The 19939-nt window shown below is 43.8% G+C and overlaps 1 protein-coding gene across 2 annotated transcripts in view; it reads left to right on the top strand.

The window, feature by feature from the left end:
- prkg1 (protein kinase cGMP-dependent 1) overlaps positions 1-19939 on the top strand; it is a 108330-nt gene that overhangs the window by 56095 nt on the left and 32296 nt on the right. For both annotated transcript variants that reach the window (XM_018761197.2, XM_018761196.2), the window contains exons 4-6: positions 5241-5346; positions 10079-10142; positions 19569-19646. In XM_018761197.2, coding sequence (XP_018616713.1) covers positions 5241-5346; positions 10079-10142; positions 19569-19646 — 248 coding nt within the window. The remainder of the gene's footprint in view (positions 1-5240; positions 5347-10078; positions 10143-19568; positions 19647-19939) is intronic.

Here is a 19939-nt window from a genome sequence, read left to right as displayed (position 1 = left end):
ATTCTGCACCTTCCCTAAAACTAGTTTATTCTTCCATTAGTGGCACCAAAAATAAATTCAAATACCTATTTATTGATTTAATGGCAGTGTTATCTAAAGAGAGGGTAGTTGTTGGATGAGGCCTTATAAAAAAGGAACCTCGACGTTTTAATGTTTTTCAGTCTGATATTATGCTTTGCCGGTCAAATAAGTTACTCGCAAATAAAGGCGCTGAGAAGAAGAGAAAGACGAGATTAGTTCAATAAACCTCATGTTTGTAACTGCGTTGCACTTGTGTTTGGCACATATTTATCAGCGTGGATCCGTGAACTTGTGAACATCTGCTCCATGATGGCTTTTGGCCAACATTTTCATTGTTTGAATAAACATGTGTATCGGTGCAGAGCTTATCTTTATAGCTGCATGTAGGCATTATAACTGAGCCCAAATTAAATCCTTCCTGGGCTTTAAACTGCAGAAACACTAAATATCAAATGGTCTAAGAAGGAAACAGAATGACGTGGTTCCAGAAAACACTTTCTTCAGCGAGGAACTAATACTTTGAGGTCAGTAACACTTGCAGGTGTTATACATAATGGATGGGTAAAGCAATGCATTGTGGCGCACAGTGCCGTGGGTTCGGATGGGGTGAAGAAGGGCACACAGGCAGCGTTCATCTTGAACATTTATTTGAACACTGGCACGCAGGGAAATAATGTTCTTGGTTCGAGGACCCCGTTTCCTCCAGGACCTGCACTTCTACCCAGCCTTCCCAGTCTGCTTACCGCCCCGGGCTTTTTTTCCCCACTGGCAAACACGTTCACCCCATCATTTTCCCCAGAAGTGCCCCCGGTGGTTGCACACTTACAATTTACATTTTTCCCACAATGCAACTATTTACAATAAGCGCATTCCCTGCTCGAACAGCAGTACCGCGGGTTGTTGCGGTATCATAAAACCCGATTTTTTCAGTGTTCAACCAAATTGTTTCAGATCCCTCGTCCTACTATAGTACCCTTAATCAAGGTACTTATTCTGAATGGTAACAGTAAAAGTTACCCACCTGTGTAAATGCACGAATCATTGTACCTTAGAGCACCAGCTTCTTATCGTTAAGTAGCCTCGAACAAAACTGTCAGCTAAATTAAACAGCAAAACAGAACCAGGAGTTGGAAATCTAAAACATTTTTTTGTAGTTATGAATTTGGTTTTCATGTGGTTATGAATGTGATTACTTGTATAGTGGCCAGAACTGAGTTTACTTTGAAGGGTTTGTTGTATTTAGCATATGACGAATAGTCTCAGTTAGATGTGAAATTATGTGGGTGTATTACATATTTGGGTAAACAGAGAAAGTGGCTTTGAAATAAAGTTGTTGCACAGGAGATCTGTGAGTAAATAGAAAAACGCTAAAACGTTTATTTTCCTTTTCAAGGATAGAATGTTAAGCACATAGCATCTCGAGCTCAAAGTTATCATTTTTCCAGTACTCAACTGAGTAACAGAAGGGAATGCAGATTCACGTCAGCGGATGAATTCTTCGATTGCTTCAGACTTGCAATTCTCCGCTCAGCTAGTCAGGAACCACAGTGTTGAGCAACATCATTCTCCTAAGGATGCAAGAAGGCCATTTTTTTCCTGGCCGCCTCCTGAATTTTTTTTTTTTTTATTTTTATTTTATCCTGTTTTCTGTTCTGTTTCTAAAAAATCCCTGGAGAGCGTTTGAGTAGCTGTAGAAAAAAACCGACTGAGCTTGCGAACATTCGTCATAGAGCCCTAAGACAGCTGAAAGGAATTAGCTTCGCGTTGTTGTCCCCCCCCCCCCCGGGCTGACATTGTGTCACAGGCTCGGCGTTCACACGGGTTACAGGAAGACCACTGACCCAGATGCTCAGAGCAGCTGTGGCTGCTTTTACTCCGGATGGGTCTGATGACGAAGCCTGGGGTGGGAGGGTGGGTGGTCGCAAAAAGCCTCTAATGGCTTTGTGGCAGAACTGGTACCCGAGCTGTGATGAAGCGAGTACTTGCCATATGTTGCTTTGGTGGTAAAAGCAGTCCAGCCTCCTTTGGTCCTCTAGGGTGATCCTGGGAGGAGTGGAGTCTTATATTTTCCTTCCATCATAGACATCTTTACTTTTGTGGTTGGTTTTAATATAAAGGCTGGGAAGCCTTCAGAATATACCTCTAATAGTTTGGAGTTGAAATGAGGCCTCCATCAATAACCATTTCCAGATCTTCCTATGAAATGATGGACTGGGTTAAGACGGGGTTTGCCAGAACCTTCTTCAGCCAAACATGTACTTATCCACAAACAGCAATTCGTAGATGTTCCAACTTTGGACCACTTATGCAGCGTGTCACGTCTGATTAGGGTGACGTGCAACATCTAAGCGAAACATTTTCTCTGGGTTTCGATTTTAAAGCGTAAAGGTAAGGTCACCGGGGTACCGCTCCGTTGCCTTACAAACAGTCAATTAATGTGCGAAGGATACAATGTTCGTTAGAGGAACTGATCCATCTTCCACGTCACGACTTCTTTGCGTCTGCACCCTCTTTTTCGTTTGTCATTAGGAGGTGTGCCAAACGATGTGCACGACCCGCTTGCCCAGAGAGTGTTTTATCCAGCATTTTTCTCACTGGGGAAACTGTCATGATGCAGACAAATCAATGGCAGTAAAACGCTGAAAAGAATACTACCTGCTGACAAAGCTGAACTTATTTCAAAGGTAATATTTGCAGCAAATTGGCTCGTTACGTACCCTCTGAAAGAATAAGTGTCCCTCTTTCCCGCTGGCCTGTTTATTCTTCGAGTGACGCTCTTCACGAACATCACGTGTCCTGTATTTGCTTTTTATCAAGGTCACGTATGTACTGTTGCTGGGAAGGCTTTAATATTGTTGTCTGGCAGTGTGGAGTTCAGCTGTGGTCTTTGTCGGGGGCATCTCTGGACCTTCCGTGAAGAGCCTGTCTGATGTAGGGCAGGATTGCGAAACACAGATTAATCCACTTTGAGATCTCTGTTTTACACATCCTAATCTGGGGCTCGACTCTATGATTAGAATTCCTCGCGTCTTTGTGGGTAATGCGACTCTCGCTCTCGTGGTAATTTGTGTTGGAAAATTATAGATGTTTGACACTGATCCAGATTTCAATGAATAGCGACAGTCCCTTCCGGGTAATAGTCCCACTTTTTCCCATTAAATTGAACTCGGGCTTTTCGGTGGTTTTCTTTTCCGGGCCGCAAGGCTGACTGCTCCGTTTTAACTAGGGCATAATTTCGGTGTCCGTGATGATTTATCCTCCAATGGGCTGGCCTCAATTTAAAGTGGAGTGAATGGGGCATGTCTGTAAATCATCATAGAGTTGGCAGTTTTGTAGGTAGAAAGGATCTTCCAGACAACTCTGCCCTGGTGAAATCTTGCAACATCCAGGTCATCATGAGGTTTCCGTTGCAGCGCCATGGAGGGTTGGCTCAATCACAAAAGGCCTTGAAAATACCAGTGGGGGAAGGGGAGACCCATTTGTAACTGCCACAAACAATGATGTGTGATGGATGAAATATTATGCAAATGACTCCATCAGCCTGTTTGGGACTTTGGAGACCAAAAAGCTTTTCATCTCCAAAATAATTCTGGACTATCCCTAAAGCACCTTTCATGTTGCTATTAATGTCTCGGAATTATAAACCGAATGGCAGTTATTTTGGGCTATTGTTACAGTTTCCGGGTCTCCTCAGCATCGCAGTGGCCCGGTAACAGCCTGTTCTGGGAAATCTCTTTCTGTAGAGTTACGCAACAGAAGCACAAGTACGTGGAGTTTGTTTGTGCCTGTGGCGACCGGGTCCATTTTTTTCCCCACTAAGCCTCTTCAAGGGCTGCATGGTCTAAATAGCTTCCAAAGAGATAATTTATTATTCTCATCATTAGAAAATAAAGTGCAGAAAACATGAAATTTGGTTTGTGGAAGTAAACACTGGAGGGCAGCATGGTGGCACAACAGGTAGTGCTGAGGCCTCACACCTAGTGGCCTGGGGGTCCAGACATGGGTTTGCATCTGGTTTAGTCTCTGAGGAGTTTGCATGTTCTCCCTCTGTTTGCGTGGGTTTCCTCAGGGTGCTCTGGTTTCCTCCCACAGCCCAAAGTCGTGTGCTTCAGGTGGACGACTTCTTATGCCTTCCACCCCTCCTGGGGCATAGGTGGTCAACAAGGGTTCTCCAGGTGTCCCTAAGAGCTGAGATGTCATGAAGTTTCCTTGTTGGGGTTTCTGTAGCTGGCAAGGTTTTTACGGCGTGGGGTAGCTAACCCCACGCCCAACCGTCCTCCTTTCTCAGCCGGGCTCGGGACCGTCCATGGCGGAATTTTCAGGTGGACTGGTGACTCTAAACTGCCACTAGTGTGGGACTGTGTGAAAGAGTCCCATCCTGCATGTATTCAGCCTTGCACCTTATGCTTCCAGGACAAGCTCTGGACCAGTGTGACCCTGAATTGGACAAGTGGTTCCGATCGCTCTGAAACACGACTTCTAATTATCATTTGATTTCTGGGAAACCTGGAGACTGTGCAGCCCTCGCCCGCCACAGCTGGGCACCCCTGCTGCATTCCAAGAGCCATCCTGCAACAACACACTTTCGACCTTAATCGGCGTCACTCGAGCCCTAATGGACATCAGTCAAACCCTGGGAGACTCTTAAAAATGAAGAACAGTACTAGTTCTTTTTAAAACGGGACTTGATGAGTTTAATGACAGCTTTAACAGCAGAACACCTTCACAGACCGAATGCGAATGTATCTGACCTCTTTGCTCTACGGTAATGTAGACGTAACGCTGTTCCCGGCTGAGCGTGAGGTGGCCAGACAGGGACTCATTCCCACCGAATGATCTTTCCTCCTGATGACTGCACTTGTCCCCCTTAGGGGAGCTGGGGAATGGAGACCCTAAGTGAAAATACAAGAAGTGGGCTTTCCTTCATGATCACATTCGCCAAGCACAGCAGACATGTTCTCAGCTGAATATCTTCCATTGATCGTTATGAATCAGCTTGGCCCTTTTTGTGGGTAGTGTCAAAAGCTATACGAACATCAATGACATACATGAATATGGTGATATTCTTCACACCATTACCCTATTTTCAGTCTTTTTAGAAGGACAGCTCCATGTATATGTATATTTCGCTGAGAATATTGCTTTTCATGATGAAATACTGTCCCACCCACAGTTCTTGTGTGCCCATGGTAATGTTGTGCTGATCGTCTCTTCCCCAGCCCTCACCAACGTGAAGCTCTGGGCAATCGACCGGCAATGTTTCCAGACCATCATGATGAGGACTGGCTTGATCAAGCACACCGAGTACATGGAGTTTTTAAAAAGGTATGGAGTTGCTGGGGGGAGGGGTGCTGGACGCGTGCGGCGGTCCGAGAGCCAGGAAGTGCATCGTCCCCGGTTTTTTATCATCAATCAGAATATTTGCATAATGTTTGACAAAAAAAAAAAGAAAAAGAAATTAAAGAGGGGGTTTGACATCCAGAAAGGCATATTTTTACATATTAAAGAAAGAAACAGACCTTATTACGGTACAAGTCAGATGAAAGAAATCCTCATCAAAGAGTTCCAAATATTGACACATAATATGTATCTTAAAGGCTCCATTCATTGATCTTAAAAAAAGCCCAGCATTCTCTCCAGTATGTGCTGTGTTATAATTATCACAAAAGTTACATACTTTTGAGACGAAAATAATTAATTTTTAAATATAGTTGGGACACAATTGCATGCTACAATATTTTCTGTGCTTACACATCTGTCCATTCTGTGTTTTTGTCTTTAACGATTGTATGACTTTGAAGCGTCATATTTCTGCTCCATCCATCAATCGCTCTTGTCTACAGTGCTTTTCTGCAGAATGAGCAGTGCTCACTTCTGAGTATTTTAGATAGTATTTTTGGTTTACTTTTATTCATTTAGCAGCTACTTTTCTCCAAAGAGACTTCCAATGAACTCTATGTAGTATTACTATCAGCCCACACACCTTATTCACCACGGTGACTTACACTGCTAGATACACTACTTACACTGGGTCACTCATCCATACATCGGTGGAACACACACACACACACACACACACACACACACACACACTCACTCTGTCACTCACTCACACACTATGGGGGAACCTGAACAGCACGTCTTTGGAATGTGGGAGGAAACCAGAGCACCCGATGGAAACCCACACAGACATGAGGAGAACATGCAAAGTCCACGCAGACTGAACAGGAATCGAACCCACATCCTCTCGCACCGCTCAGGTGCTGTGAGACAGCAGTTCTACTCGCTGTGTCACCGTACCACCTGGCATGTATAGAACAGCGTATTTAAGTGGTTTAAATGTGAAAGCCTCTGTCCCCTTGAGATGGCGTAGTAGTCACAAAAACAGCAATGAATAGTCATTAAGTTTCTAATCAGCGGCATTAGTCTGCTGAATTTACCTACATATACAGAACCCGAGCGCCGAAAGTGTCAACGCTTGATGAATGGATCAAGCCCCTCTTGTCATCGTCATTTAATATCATAGATTATAAATGTATGTCCAGTGTAGACATGCTGATGGAGTGGTAACTATTAATTTGTGATGATGGAGTTCCTGTAATGATTAATTAATGGCTTTCCGTGACATTTATGTTTAACCACGACAGGCTCGCTAATAGAAGTGGATATAGACATACGGCACTGTAATTAACATTATTGACGTCTCCTGAAATGCAAAGACGCTTTTCCAATGAATACAATGCACATGTCTAATGAGCCCAAAAATTGATTAAAAAGTAACATCGCTAATGTTAATGCTGAGTCTGAGAGCACAGTATGAGGAATTTCCTCTGCTTTTCCAAACCAGGCACCATATGTTGAGTGAAATTGTCTGAAAATCTGTTCCATCTTTCGAAAAGGGCTCTTGAACCGAATATGGATATTCATGACTTTGACATTCTCTCTGGCTGATAATAAGCCCGTTTAAAAGCGATTTTAAGTTTTATTTGTTTTCCAGTGCAGGATGATATTAATTTGATGGTTGAATAATTTTTAATTATTTTTGCAAGTCTCCGCAGCGGAATTCAGAATGCGGGTTGCTACGGTATTTAGTGCGGAAATGCAGGATCTAGCTTTGAGACACCTTACAGAAACGTGTCAGTGTAAACACATCCATCCCTGATTACTCTCTGTAAATGTTATACATCTGGTTGGACATATTGAGCCGGCTTCATTTATTTCTTCATTTATTGGCTCATGTATTTACCGATCTCTCTGGATCATGTTGCTAATATTCACTTTTCTCTTTTACCATGGTGGATGCTTTGCGTCAATGAAAAATACTATTGGGAACCTTATCCGGAAGGATGTACACTTAATATTTCTATGATCAGTTAGCAGTCCAGTCACGGACCTTGTTTCCGTTGTATGTTGGGCAGCAGGCTCTTCCCTTCTATCAGTTCTTACGTCTGATGCAGAATGTTTTCTTCATGGAAAACATGTACCTTTCTTTGCATTCTGTGTCTGAATCTGAGTGATGAAATGCATTCTGTTCTATACATGCTGTTTGGGTTCCAAGCCATCATTTTCCTTTCATTACTTAAAAATCATAAAGACGGAAATTTCACATCCTCTCAAAAGCTTTTGATTGCTCTTACTGGAAGTATTCTGACAGATGATGTCATATGCAGGAAAAGATGGCATTGATTATAGTGAAGTCAGCTTTTAGTGGTAATGCAAGATGCCTTTTGTGTATTGCTGCCTAAAGAACCGCATTGCATATATTCTACACGCAGTATTTCATGCAAATCAATACTCTTGTTTTACTTCCCTCATGGTATTTTAATGGAGCGGTAATGATTTATATTGTTTCTGTATATTGATGGATAAATTATATTGCTGAAATTTATTTTCCGGCTATATACAATAGCGACTATCTTTATGTTCTCCTAAAAATGTAGTATAACATCTAAAAACGTTTTCAGTACTAATTATGAAGAATGTCTTCCATAAAATCCCTCTCAGGAAATATATTTTATTCTCAAAAAAACATTTCAAAACCTGAAAAAACAATATATGTCATTTATTATCCATGGGCTTCTGGAAATCTCTGTACTGGAAAAAATATTCGCAGATGGTATTATATGTCAGGAAGCTCGCATATTTTCCTGAGCTGCTGTTTTTTTTAATTTTGAAATTAAACTGAAGTGGACGAGGAGAGTTCAGGTTGTCCCAAATACTTCTTTCATGGCAGCATGTCAGACTGTTAGGATTCAACTGATATGAGAACAAAAACAGGAAAGCGTTGCAAGAATACAGTTTCTAATAATTTTGCTTCTTTAATAATTTTACCCATTAATCTTTTTTTTTTTTTTTTTTTTTCCCCTTTTTTGAGACATTCACCAAGTTATGCATTTTGTCAGAAATTGGGAAAAGGAACGGATTGATAGCCCTAGATGGGTGTGGGTTTGAAATTAGCTTCCCAGGTCTGCTTTCAAACCATATTGTGATCCAGGTGTCGTTCACCAGATGCTCATTACTTTCTGGTTCTTATGCGTGGAGAAGCCTGGATTGATCATCACAGCTTCGACGTTCTCGCAGCTTAAAACTGCAGCTAATGTCTTCCATCGCATACACTGCAGACAGAAACTAGTGATAATATATGGAATGATTACGGGGTTGTGGGAGAAATTTCTAGACCATCTGTTGGGCCTTGTGTCACTTTTTAATAACTCCTCAAACCAGTTCTTTAGATGTTAGTGATCATCTTTGCTCTCAATGTGAAAGATAGGCTTTCTGTTCGGATGCAGATTTTCATCCTGCAGTTCTATTACCGTGGCAAGAATTCCCCGAGGTTCTGGGCACAGAAAATAAAATGGCAAAACACTTGTAGATGCCAAGGGAACTTAACTGATAGAGCACCCAAGGATATGCAGTAATTGGTTCATTCTTCTCATGTATTCCTGTTATAAACTACAATTTTTTTTTTTATTTTAAATTTTCATTTTTCTATCTTTCCAAAGCTCCTCGTAGGGCTACAATGGCTTTACCTGTTAAAAAAAAAAAAAAAAAGGCATTAATGCATAATTGATGAATTGTGATATGAATAGAATTTCCTTGTCTGTCAGAATTTTTTTTTTTAGGTTTTCCTCATCCTACAAACAAGAAGAACGTTGTGCTTCTGGATGTTCAATTTCACAGCTGTATTGTTTCAGGATATATTAACACTGCCATTTAATTAGGCTCAGATGTCAGTCAGGTGCAGGTGAATGACACATTGCCCTCTCAGCAAGCAGTTTTCTTTAGCTATTTAATATTATTTTTCATTTGCCTACATTTATTTATTTAGCAGATGCTTTTCTCCAAAGTGACGTACATCTCATACAAAATATAATGTGTTCACTACATTAGCAGAAAGAGACACTTAGATGCCAACGTGTGATTTTTAAGTACAGTTAATTTCCTTCCACCATATGAACCAACGTTCATCACGCATCAAACTATTAGAATCTCCACGATTCCTCATCACCTTCCAAGTAATTTTTTTTTTTTTTTGAGATACATATAAACATTTACGTTTCATGCCCACTTTTGCTTTTTGTCCCAGGCTGACTCATGGGCAAAACTGTGGCACGTATTGTTGTTAATTTTTTTAACAGTTATTTCATCGCTGTGGAAATGACTTCTTCAGCCAGTCACAAACCGCATGAACACAAATTGCTAAATTATCTAAATACTTGAGTGCTATATAATCAGTCAGGCAGCGCTGAAGTTATGTCTCCTGTCATTGATTCTTGAAACAAAAGTGGCCCATGGTTTAAAACAACTTCTATGACCTCATTTGTTAGCATGAATTTACTTGTTTTTACCACTGTAAATGTGTAGGTGCTACCCTTCGTAAGGTGGCGCTTGCGTATTTGGAATGTCAAGTTCATGTGATTTAAGTGTCCATTTTGTTGCCGAGACGGTGAAATTAACCTTTGACTCTGCGGTAACCCTTTGTCATGTTTACAAAGTGCGTTGAAATCGGTGGACCCGCGAAGTCCATTTTACCACATCTGCTCTGTGTCTCCTGCAGTGTCCCGACATTCCAAAACCTTCCAGAGGAGATACTGAGCAAACTTGCCGACGTGCTTGAGGAGGTGAGTGCGCAGTATTTTTGTTCAGTGTAAACATGATTTCACTCAGCATCGTTACATTTTCTCAAAGTATTTTGCATCTGGTAACGGAGAACTGGGGTGTCCTGATTCCGTTACATCACGACATAAAATTGCATATACTGTGTAACACAATCTGGGAAAGAGTGCACAGACTGCCAGATTAGTTGCCTTGCCTGTGGAATAAAACACCTTTAAAACATGAAAACGCAGTTCATTCTACATGCCTTATATACTGACTCAAAGCTATTAGCTTAATTTCCACCATTCACCATGATTGATGAAGTGTAATCGATTGTGCTGGGAGCCCAGTGTCTAGGGCAAGTTTCACGGGTGATTTTTATTCAACGGCCCTACATATATGTATGTAAAAAAGGGGCAAAGTTTATGAAAAACAGCTGTTTGTGGTAACTGTCACGCCCACGCCCTCGTGCCAGACGACCGCACCTGCGGCGGATCAAGGAAACGGAGTATAAAGGAACCGCTCCGACGCGCCGCTTCGCAGAACCTTGTTAGAGCCACCCCAACGACCTCGCGATCGGCAACCTCGCCCCCTCGGCTCCCTGTTCTCCTTACCCCGTACCTACCCCGTATTCCCCTTCTTCTGCGCTCCTGGCTTTCGACCCTCGGTATCCTTACTTGGACCTCGTCCGCTGTTTCACCCCTGGTTACGACGTTTGTACCTCGGCGACCCCCCTGCTTGTTTTGGACCTCGGCTTTGCCTGTTCCCGCTCCTGCGCTCGGGTCCGACGCCTCTGTTCCTGACAATAATCCGTAGCATCATTTTAGATTCATCCTGCATCCAAATAAAAATGCAATTAATGAGAAGCTGTGACAAACTTGTCTGGCATTCATTAGATTTTCATGTGACTATATTACGGGCGAGGCATCTTCTCTAAGATCTTTGCTGCAAAAATTTTTGGTGCCCGAGTTTGGCTGTTCGTCATCTTTTCTTGGCGCCAAGTAGACACCTTGCACGAGACGTGGACGTTAGGCCTGACGCACTCATGTAAGTAGTACACAATGGACTGTATGCAGTGTGCAAGTATTTGTAGAGACAGAAGATTTGTCCATCTTAAATGCTCTGATATTTGCTCATATGCCACGAGGAATGGTCGAAAAGGTCATGGAACTCCTCCGTTTCTCAAGTGTCCCAACCTGCAGAAAGACCTCCGTTCCCGCTCCCGCCGTTGGTTCCAAAACCCACGGCCGAAGTGCGCGGGCTGTTTTCCTGCTGCTGCTCCCTGCCCGCGTGTTGCGCTGCCAGCTGTGGAAAATGTATTTGTGCTTAATGTGGGTCTTTAGGGGTGATGGGAATCCTTCATTTCCACCGTCCTCCTCGGTCTTCTTTGGATGTGTTCGTATCCTGAGGCTGCTTGGCGCTTAGTCACAACTCCTTCTGGCGTCGTGCAAATTTCTGCAGCCTTTGTCAGCGAAGCACCGAATGGAAATGTCCCATTTCAAGTGCACGAGAGCATTGCACGCATTTTTCAAAGGCGGAAATTGCTGACAGCATTTGGCATTTAGGGCTCGTATTTTCATCTACTGAAATTACGACGAGAGTACGTGATTTACGCTTCATTTGAAAGATGTGGACAAGAGCCTCTTCCCCAGTTTCTCATTTTTGCGTAGATGAGCAAATAGTTATTTAGCTTGCAGATGTAGACCTATTGTGCACCGGGCTGTCACCGAAGTCCTCTTGAAAAGAGCAAAACCATGAGTTGTGTTGATACTCGTCTCTTCGATCCCTGTGTCGTCAGTCACCGCTATTATATTTGGTCCAGAGGTCACTGCAGCGTCAGATCCACGCCGGTGCCAGGTCACGATGTCGTCGCGAACAGCAGCTGACCAGCACCGACAACTTATAAAGAACGTTTGTCACTTTTTTACTAATTATGAGCGTAAAAATTCAGTTTTCAGCATCGTTTCTGTGGAAACCTGTAAGAGGAAATGTCAGCGACAGGGGGATGCTGCTGCACAAAATGTTCAGTTTTAATGAGGCCACACGGCTGACATATTTCCGTTCGCTTCTCCCTCTCCTGCAGCACAGCCGCGTTCGTGACACGAAATGCCGAGACGGCGCAGCGATAACGAAGCAGTTATTAACGCCATTTAATAATTACTGGAAAACGCACACCCGTACTTTAGAGTGCACGCTTTGTACTTGTGTTATACAGCATGCACGTATTTTATAGTCCGTTGTAACAGTTGAATTTGCGCTATATATTAGTCTTTTTGTGCTGAAATGATTAGAAAAATGTCCGTGTTGATGTATTCGATCGGATCTTACGGGTGCTAGTAGACGTTTGCTAGCGTAGTGGTTAACGCTGCTGCCTTTGCACCCAAAGGTTGCAGGTTTGATTCCCACCCCTGGCTGTAGTAGCCTTGAGCAAGGTACTTACCCTATGTTAGTAAATGTAAATATACTGTTGTCTTTATTGTTTGTCCTATTTGATCTGAATTGCCTGAATTTTGTCTTGACATAAGACATGAACATGAATCTTAGGCCTGAGGTCCCAGGGAGTGATGATTACTGGGTTGAACGCGTGTTGTTCCGATACATTGTGAGTCAGTGTGTCACCTCCTGTGGTGAGGGGCCATTCTGATGCACAGGATGCTATTGCCACCAAGGCTTTCACCCCCCCCAGCCCATCACCACAGGCCTAGCTTAATCCCCCCCCCCCCCAATCATTTTCAGAGATTACACTTATTCATTAGGGAGCAGGGGATCCGGAGGGGGTAGCTAAAAGTGAGAGGGGCCCGTGATATTTATATTTTGCTCCATTGTGTGCAAAAGTCAATCAGAAAATGTTGCAGCAAGATGTTTAAAATCAGCCACTGTCCCTTAGGTCAGAAGTAGCGCCTGCAAATATGCGTTCCCGCTGTCACATTTTCATTCGCCGACGCATCAGTCAAAATGCTGCGCTAATTATCTTCTCACGACGTGCCTAGAGAGAGGGGAAAATGAGGCTCGTCTTTCCAAAAAAAGTCCTGTGCAACTTGCAACGTGATTAATGCCAGCGGAGTAAAACAGTCTGTGTTCAATGGTTTGCTGACACTAATAAGCTAAAACAGGAATGAACAAAGAAAGAAAACTAAATAGTGCCCTACCTAATGATCACCGCGCATATGAAACAGATTAATGGAAGTGTTTGTTGGCTCGAAATCCTGATTTAATGAACGGGTACCTTAACAGGATGGATCCGCAAAGGGCTATAAAGGCAGCAAGTGCGCTAAAGCTGAAAAAGTGATTAAAAGTTCTAGGCAAAGCCCGGATAACCGGCAATAGAAGCGAAATTAAGCTGGAGGTGATTTTAGTGACCAGAATTAAGTGAAAAGTTCAATTTGGGCAGTTTTTGGACAGGAACGGTGTTTGTGTAGCTGCAGGGCTCTTTTTTTAACCAGGTTAAAGAACAACCGTTTTATTTTTTTTTTGTTTCGTTTAGTTTTTGTTTGCTGACGGCTGTATATAAGGTGACTTGCAGGCAGTGCTGTGGAGTCGAAAGCAATCGCTGGGTTACTGGAGTCGGTAAAAATGTACCGACTCCGACTAAATGTACCGCACCGTATATGCAGGCGTGTAAGTCGACCCCCAAAAGTTAGAGGTATGATATAGGTTCAGGCCGATATTCACCGGATAAGTCGACTCCAAAATAGCGTGCAACTTGTGGGAAGTGCCGTGGAGTCGGAGTCGAAGGTTTTGTGCGCCGACTCCACAGCCCTGCTTACAGGGACAGCTTCGCACGGGACTGAAAGCGCTGGCAAGGATGCAAGACCAGCTGATATATCAATTACGAGATAACATGTTGCAGTTAACATAGAAGCAACATAATGCAGAGCAACCCGTTTAACAGATCCGCGGGTTCTTCGGCGCTCATTAAGATTTCCCTGCACGGCAACCCAAAGAAAGAAACCCATTTTTTGATTAAAGCGGCATATGCCGACGCCAAAGTTATTTCCACGCTGCGAAGGTCTGAGACGTTCGCCGCTTAATGGTACGAGAGCTCAGAGACCACGGCCTGCTGTTTGCGCGTTTGCGGCCGCGTGCGTTCGTATGCTACGCCGTGTCACGCGGCGCTGCTCGTCTCCCCGTTACTGCGCTCGCAACGTTTTGAACAAAGAACATCTACATCAAGGGGCTCATGGGAACCCGAGACACGGAGTGTTACGAATGCTGCCGCGTGGGATTATGATAATGAGACTCCGACAAGATCTTCCCGGAGAAACTGCTGGAAACCCGATTTATTATTGATTAGAGGAATGAAACGAGCTCTTCGCTGCACAGTACTCTGTATTTTCATCGCTACAATTCAACGCGGGGAGTTCTGCTCCCGGTGTCTGGCCTGCCGTACTGTAACCCGGTCGCTGAAGCCATTCATCAAGCTTACTCATGGTTCAGGAATGCCGTTACGCTTAAGCTCGTGAACTGAAGTAATTTTAACTACAGAGACGGGAAACAAAATAATCATGTCGGTATAGATAAAACATACGAACATAAATTTCACATAGGATTATATTTGAAGTAGAAAAAAATACAAGGGGAGCCACTATTCAGAAAATAAATCGAAATTTTTAAAAAAATTAAGAGAAATTCTTATTGACTTGTAAAATAATGAGTTGTCTCAAGCTTCGGCTTTTTGTGCTCAAGTACACTTGATTTTTTTTCTTCATCAGGCTGATTATATCTATTGTGTTGCCCCTTAATAATGAACCACTCATTCTGGCTCTATCTTTCCTTCCCGGGGCTCATTAATCTACGCACCGTAATGGCTGGAATAGCGACTGCTGTTGTCTGAGTAACGACGGCACGTCTCAATTCCATCCACCGCAAGATTAAAGGACAAATCACTGCGCAAAGAAGGAAGTCATATATCAGAATTTAGGCAATGGCTGCCTGTGTGGTCTCTTCAGCGAAACAGTTATAACACTTGACAGTGTTCTGATGGGGTCAGAAGGGAAGGGTGATGACACTTTTGACCGTAGCGGTTCACCACTGCGCATTCCTCCTTAAGCTGGCATGACCTCATGTCACTTGTGGCATATGCAGTCACCTGGAATGAACGTTTGGTACTCTTATGCTTCAGTAGCGTTGTAAATAATCCTATATTTACCCTGGTCTTTAAGGGCATGGACTCGTAACCTTAAAGGATGTCTGGTTGAGTCCTTGGAAGAACCCTGCTCTTAAATCCTTGAGTTAGATAAGGGCTGTCGAGGTAAAGTCGGCTCTTGGCGACCGCCCGTGTCGTTTTCATGGTAAGGGAGGGTACAGAAAGTGGTTTACTATTTGAACCAAGAGCCCAGGGGCTGCGAGACACCAGCACCACCAACTGTGGCACCATGCAGCTGAGCAAGGTACTTCACCTACATTCATATCCCTGTAAAATTAAGCTGTAGAAAAAGTTCTTTGGATAACAGCTGACCATTGTAATATTTTTCTTTTTCAGTTTGGTGCATTTTTAAGATTTGGATAATGTCCAGTTCCTTGCGATCCCAACGAGCTATTGGGAAGCTGAGTAAGCGATGTCACATTCCTCAGGTTCCATCTCTTCGGCAGATTTAGCCGTGCATAAACAATTACTGTCTAAAAATAAATCACAAAACCAATGCGCCGCATTGCTGTTGAACACGTGCTACATATGAGATGAAGCAGAAATGCAGAGTCTGGGTTAAAAGTGGGGGAAATCTGGGCGTATGAAGGAAAGCGTGCACGAGTCGAGTCAGGAGCGACCCGAGGGGTGTCGCTGCGAGCGGCTCAAAGTAGCCTTTCGGATGATGTCGCCATTGTTTTTAGAACCCGGCGTCTGGGGTCCGTCAGTGAGCGGCCAGGGTTTCCCACACTGTTCTGGGCAATATGAAGGAGAGCATGTCAAAAGTTCACATTTTTCCATTTAGTGCGTGTTGCATGAACGGGCCTGGGGGAGGGGGTGCGTCGAGGGGGGAGGGAGGCGGAGGGATCCTCCCGACCGGCCCGGATCACGACGACCCCTCCTGTCGCGGTCTGCGCCGTTCGCCCACCAGATGCTAACGCTACCTCATAAATAATGAAAGGAAACGGGAGAGCCACGGGCGGCTGGCGCCAGCCGACGCGCTGCAGACGGCTCTTTAGCAGGGAATCCGGCGAAGTAAAAGCCTGTAAAAGTCTCAATTGCTCATTCATAGCGCATAGCTTTATTTAATTTCCCCTTGCCTTCGCTGACATATTTGGTGTTCCTAAATGTGAAATGATATTTATTATAATGCCGTGCTACTCTTTATCTTTGTCTGTGTCACACACTTCAGTAAGTCACCCAGGAGCGATGACGTGTGTTCGGGCTTCATTGCGCACTTGCAGTTTCTGCCCACCCCGGTGAACACACTGATGGCATCCGTTTTTTTTTTTTGAGAGTAATTTCATGAGTCATACCCTTACACTGTCGAGGCACGGTGAGATGGCCACAAAGATAGCGCTTTCTGGGAGCGACGCTCTACTCGTGATTAAGGAATATTGCAATACTGGAATGCAGGCTGTTTAAAGACAAAATGAGCATTGCATTGTTTGCGAAGAACTTAGGCATTATGGGTATAGTAGTCAAGCTGTGGTGAGGGCTCATTCCTTCATTATCAATAACCGCTTTTCCAGTGCAGGGTCATGGTGGTCTAGAACTTATCCCAGAAAAATAGGATGTGAGGCAGGGTAGATACTGCATGGAATGGCAGTCCATCAAAGGGCAATCTCTCGCACGCACGCACAGAGCCCAGGACTTGCGAGGTGCCAGTCCTACCTGCTGAACCACAGTGATACTTCACTCCACAGTCCTGCACTGGAAGAGCAATGATGGATGGATGGATGGACAGCTGGGTGGACGGGCGAACGGATGGACGGGCGGATGGATAAACGGATGGATGGATGGACGGACGGATAAACGGATGGATGGATGGATATAGATATTTAACTGAAATATTTTCATTGGTATTTAGTCACAGGCATTATTTGGGTTTAAAAAGGAGGTCATTGATATTGAAATTCATGTACAGCTGTGCCAAAAATTTCTTCTGATGGTATGGAATACGATAGCGTCCGCAGAGTTTTCAGCAGATCCCACACTTCCTGGATACGTGAGCTTGTCTCGGACACTCCCGCCGCAGGCCGTCTGCCCCTCGGTCCTGGAAGCTCCATATCCAAGGATCTCTTGCGAACGGTTGCGCTTCCCGCCCGTCCCCGGAAACGTCAGCACTCCGGAGGCGGCGACCCCGCTCCTGTTTCGCGGTCGTGTCGTGAAAGGTAGAGCCGGTGTCACCCGGAGGCGATGGGAGGGCGTTCCAGCAAGGGCAGGAAAAGGCCCCGCTGGACGAAATATGAGCTGCGGAGAGGAAGGAAAAAAGAGGAAACAATTGTTAGCGAAGCTCCAGAGAGTTGGCTGTCTGCGACCGTTGGCTTTCAAGGCCGCGTGAGGGCCGGCTAGCCTGTAACGCATAGGCTGTCGAGTCCCTGGTAGCAAACCCTAAGGCTCCGCCAAGGTTGTTCCCTCCTGACCTGTAAAGTAACCCGCCTCTGAACAGTAAGAATTTTAAAGAGCACAGCAGTGCCGAGGCGGCAGGCAGACGACGAGGGAAGATGCAGGGAAGCGCGATGCTATTGCTGCGACGTCATCAGCATTTAAGGTGTGTTCTCTTCAGGATCAGAGAATACGCTGGATCATGTATAGCACCGTGACAATATACAGCCTGGAACAAACAATTTGTTTGAATTTCTTGAAATGTTTGCAATTTAAATATACAGTAAAGTGTAAAATAATAGCCGTGAGAAAACTGTTCCTGTAGTTCGGACTTCTAATTCAAAGGGATGAATATGTTCATTGTCCTTTTCATCGTCAGCTTATAAATTTTGGCATTTGGTAACAACACACAACCTTGTTACAGAGCACAGCAATGCAGTCATCTCAGTCATCAGTCTCTGATCAGTCAGTGGCATCTCTCTAGATGTATAATCTGTGCTAAGAAGCCCAAATGGTTTAATATTTTTCCTTGTTCCCTGTTTATTCTCAGAAAAGAGATTACATACTTCATGAACATGTGAATACACCGAACACATCAACGTTAACTTTTGATTGACGTAAACTGGTGAAATTTCTCAAGCATCCTAATCAATGCATTTTGTAATACTTCCTAAATGACAAAGGGAAACCGTTACTAGTTGCACATGTCACCTAGGCAGTGGTTTCCAAGAGTGACATCATGAAATGGATAATCATGAGATGATTATGATGTATGATTTTTGACTGAGATGAACAGTTTCTTTAGCGGGACTAAAGCAACGTGGGGAACAATGAACCAAATGTATCTGAAACGGACACTGATTTCTTTGTGAAGCGCAGGGATGTGCGGCTCAGTGGTGTGTAGAATTGGTAACAATTCAAAATTATGAACAATAATAATAACTCGGATAACGAGACAGACAGACACAGGCAGGCCCTTCCTTACTGGCTGCTCTTTCCTGATTACATTCACTGACCAAAACCGATTTCACTTTATCCCCTCCTGTTTAAGCAGAACTTAATGCTTTTTTTCACATTCAGTTAATATTCCTGTTGCAAAAAGAACCTCTCCCTTAACTCTCTGCCTCTCCCGTTCCCTCTCATTTGGAGGATAGATGCCAAACATGCTTCATGCAAAATGAATAAACTGAAATGGGTTATGATCTGTCTCAAATTTAAAACGAGTTATTTTGAAATTTGTTTCCCAGCACAGTGTAAATATGTCTCATTTCTTCTCTGCTTGGTCACTGTACATCAGCATAACAGCGCGTTCTTAACATTTGCTGTCAAAGCCGAAAATTCTACTCCGCAAGTCCAGTAATCTTTCTAGATGATGATCCGTTTGCTTTATGGGAAATTTTGCTAGGCCGAGAGCTGCGGATTCTTGCAGTTTGTACAACCTGACCTGCCGAAGATCACTTCCTGGCCCTCCAATCACCTGCTGTACAAACTGCCATCTGGACAATTGAGAGACTGCTTATTAAACACTCTTTTTTTTTTTTTTCTTTTCTCCCCTCTTCCCCCCCTAATAGTATAAGGTTAACACACCCAGGAGGGGAGGGCAGCAAGTGAGGTTTTTCTTTTACCAGCCTAAAGAGTTCTTTTTTTTTTCCTCTCCTCCACTACCTTCTGCCTTTCCCACACTTTTTTTTTTTTTTAAACTCATGATAGTTTTATTGATTATACTACACATTTCATGTTTTCCTTCCTTTTTCATCACTTGTTTTTAAGTGTTACGATGCAGCCTGTTGGGGTTGATGGTGTACAAAAATTTCTTTGCTTAATTAACAAGAAATTAAGCTACGCAGGTTGTTTTAAGGCACCGCGATTGACCGGCATTAAAAGGACGGACACCTCTATAACAAGGGTGGGAGTAACCCGTCTTCTTTGCCTGCAGACACACTACAGCGAAGGGGAGTACATAATTCGGCAGGGTGCTCGAGGAGATACCTTCTTCATCATCAGCAAGGGAAAGGTGAGATTCTCGTCAGCTGGACGTCAGACGGCATTAGCAGTGACGAAGACGGCCGATGCCGTTCACTGCCGACGAAATGCGAGTTAACACTTTTCTCGTCCAGTCGGAGTGCTTCTATTGACAGGAATGTGGTCCATTTTCTCCTCTCTCATTTGATTTACATGGCTTATGCTGACTAAATACATGAGAATGGTGTTCAGATATATATATATGTTTTCATTCATCAAACTGACACATTTTACAAACTCTTTGATGTGGCAGAAATCAAGCAAAAATGCATCAGCAAGCTGTGA

Source organism: Scleropages formosus, chromosome 24 (genome assembly GCF_900964775.1).
Source record: "Scleropages formosus chromosome 24, fSclFor1.1, whole genome shotgun sequence".
In the NCBI taxonomy this organism is placed as follows: domain Eukaryota; kingdom Metazoa; phylum Chordata; class Actinopteri; order Osteoglossiformes; family Osteoglossidae; genus Scleropages; species Scleropages formosus.
Note: the sequence above shows the minus strand (reverse complement) of the source record. Positions and strands in the feature narration are given on the sequence as shown.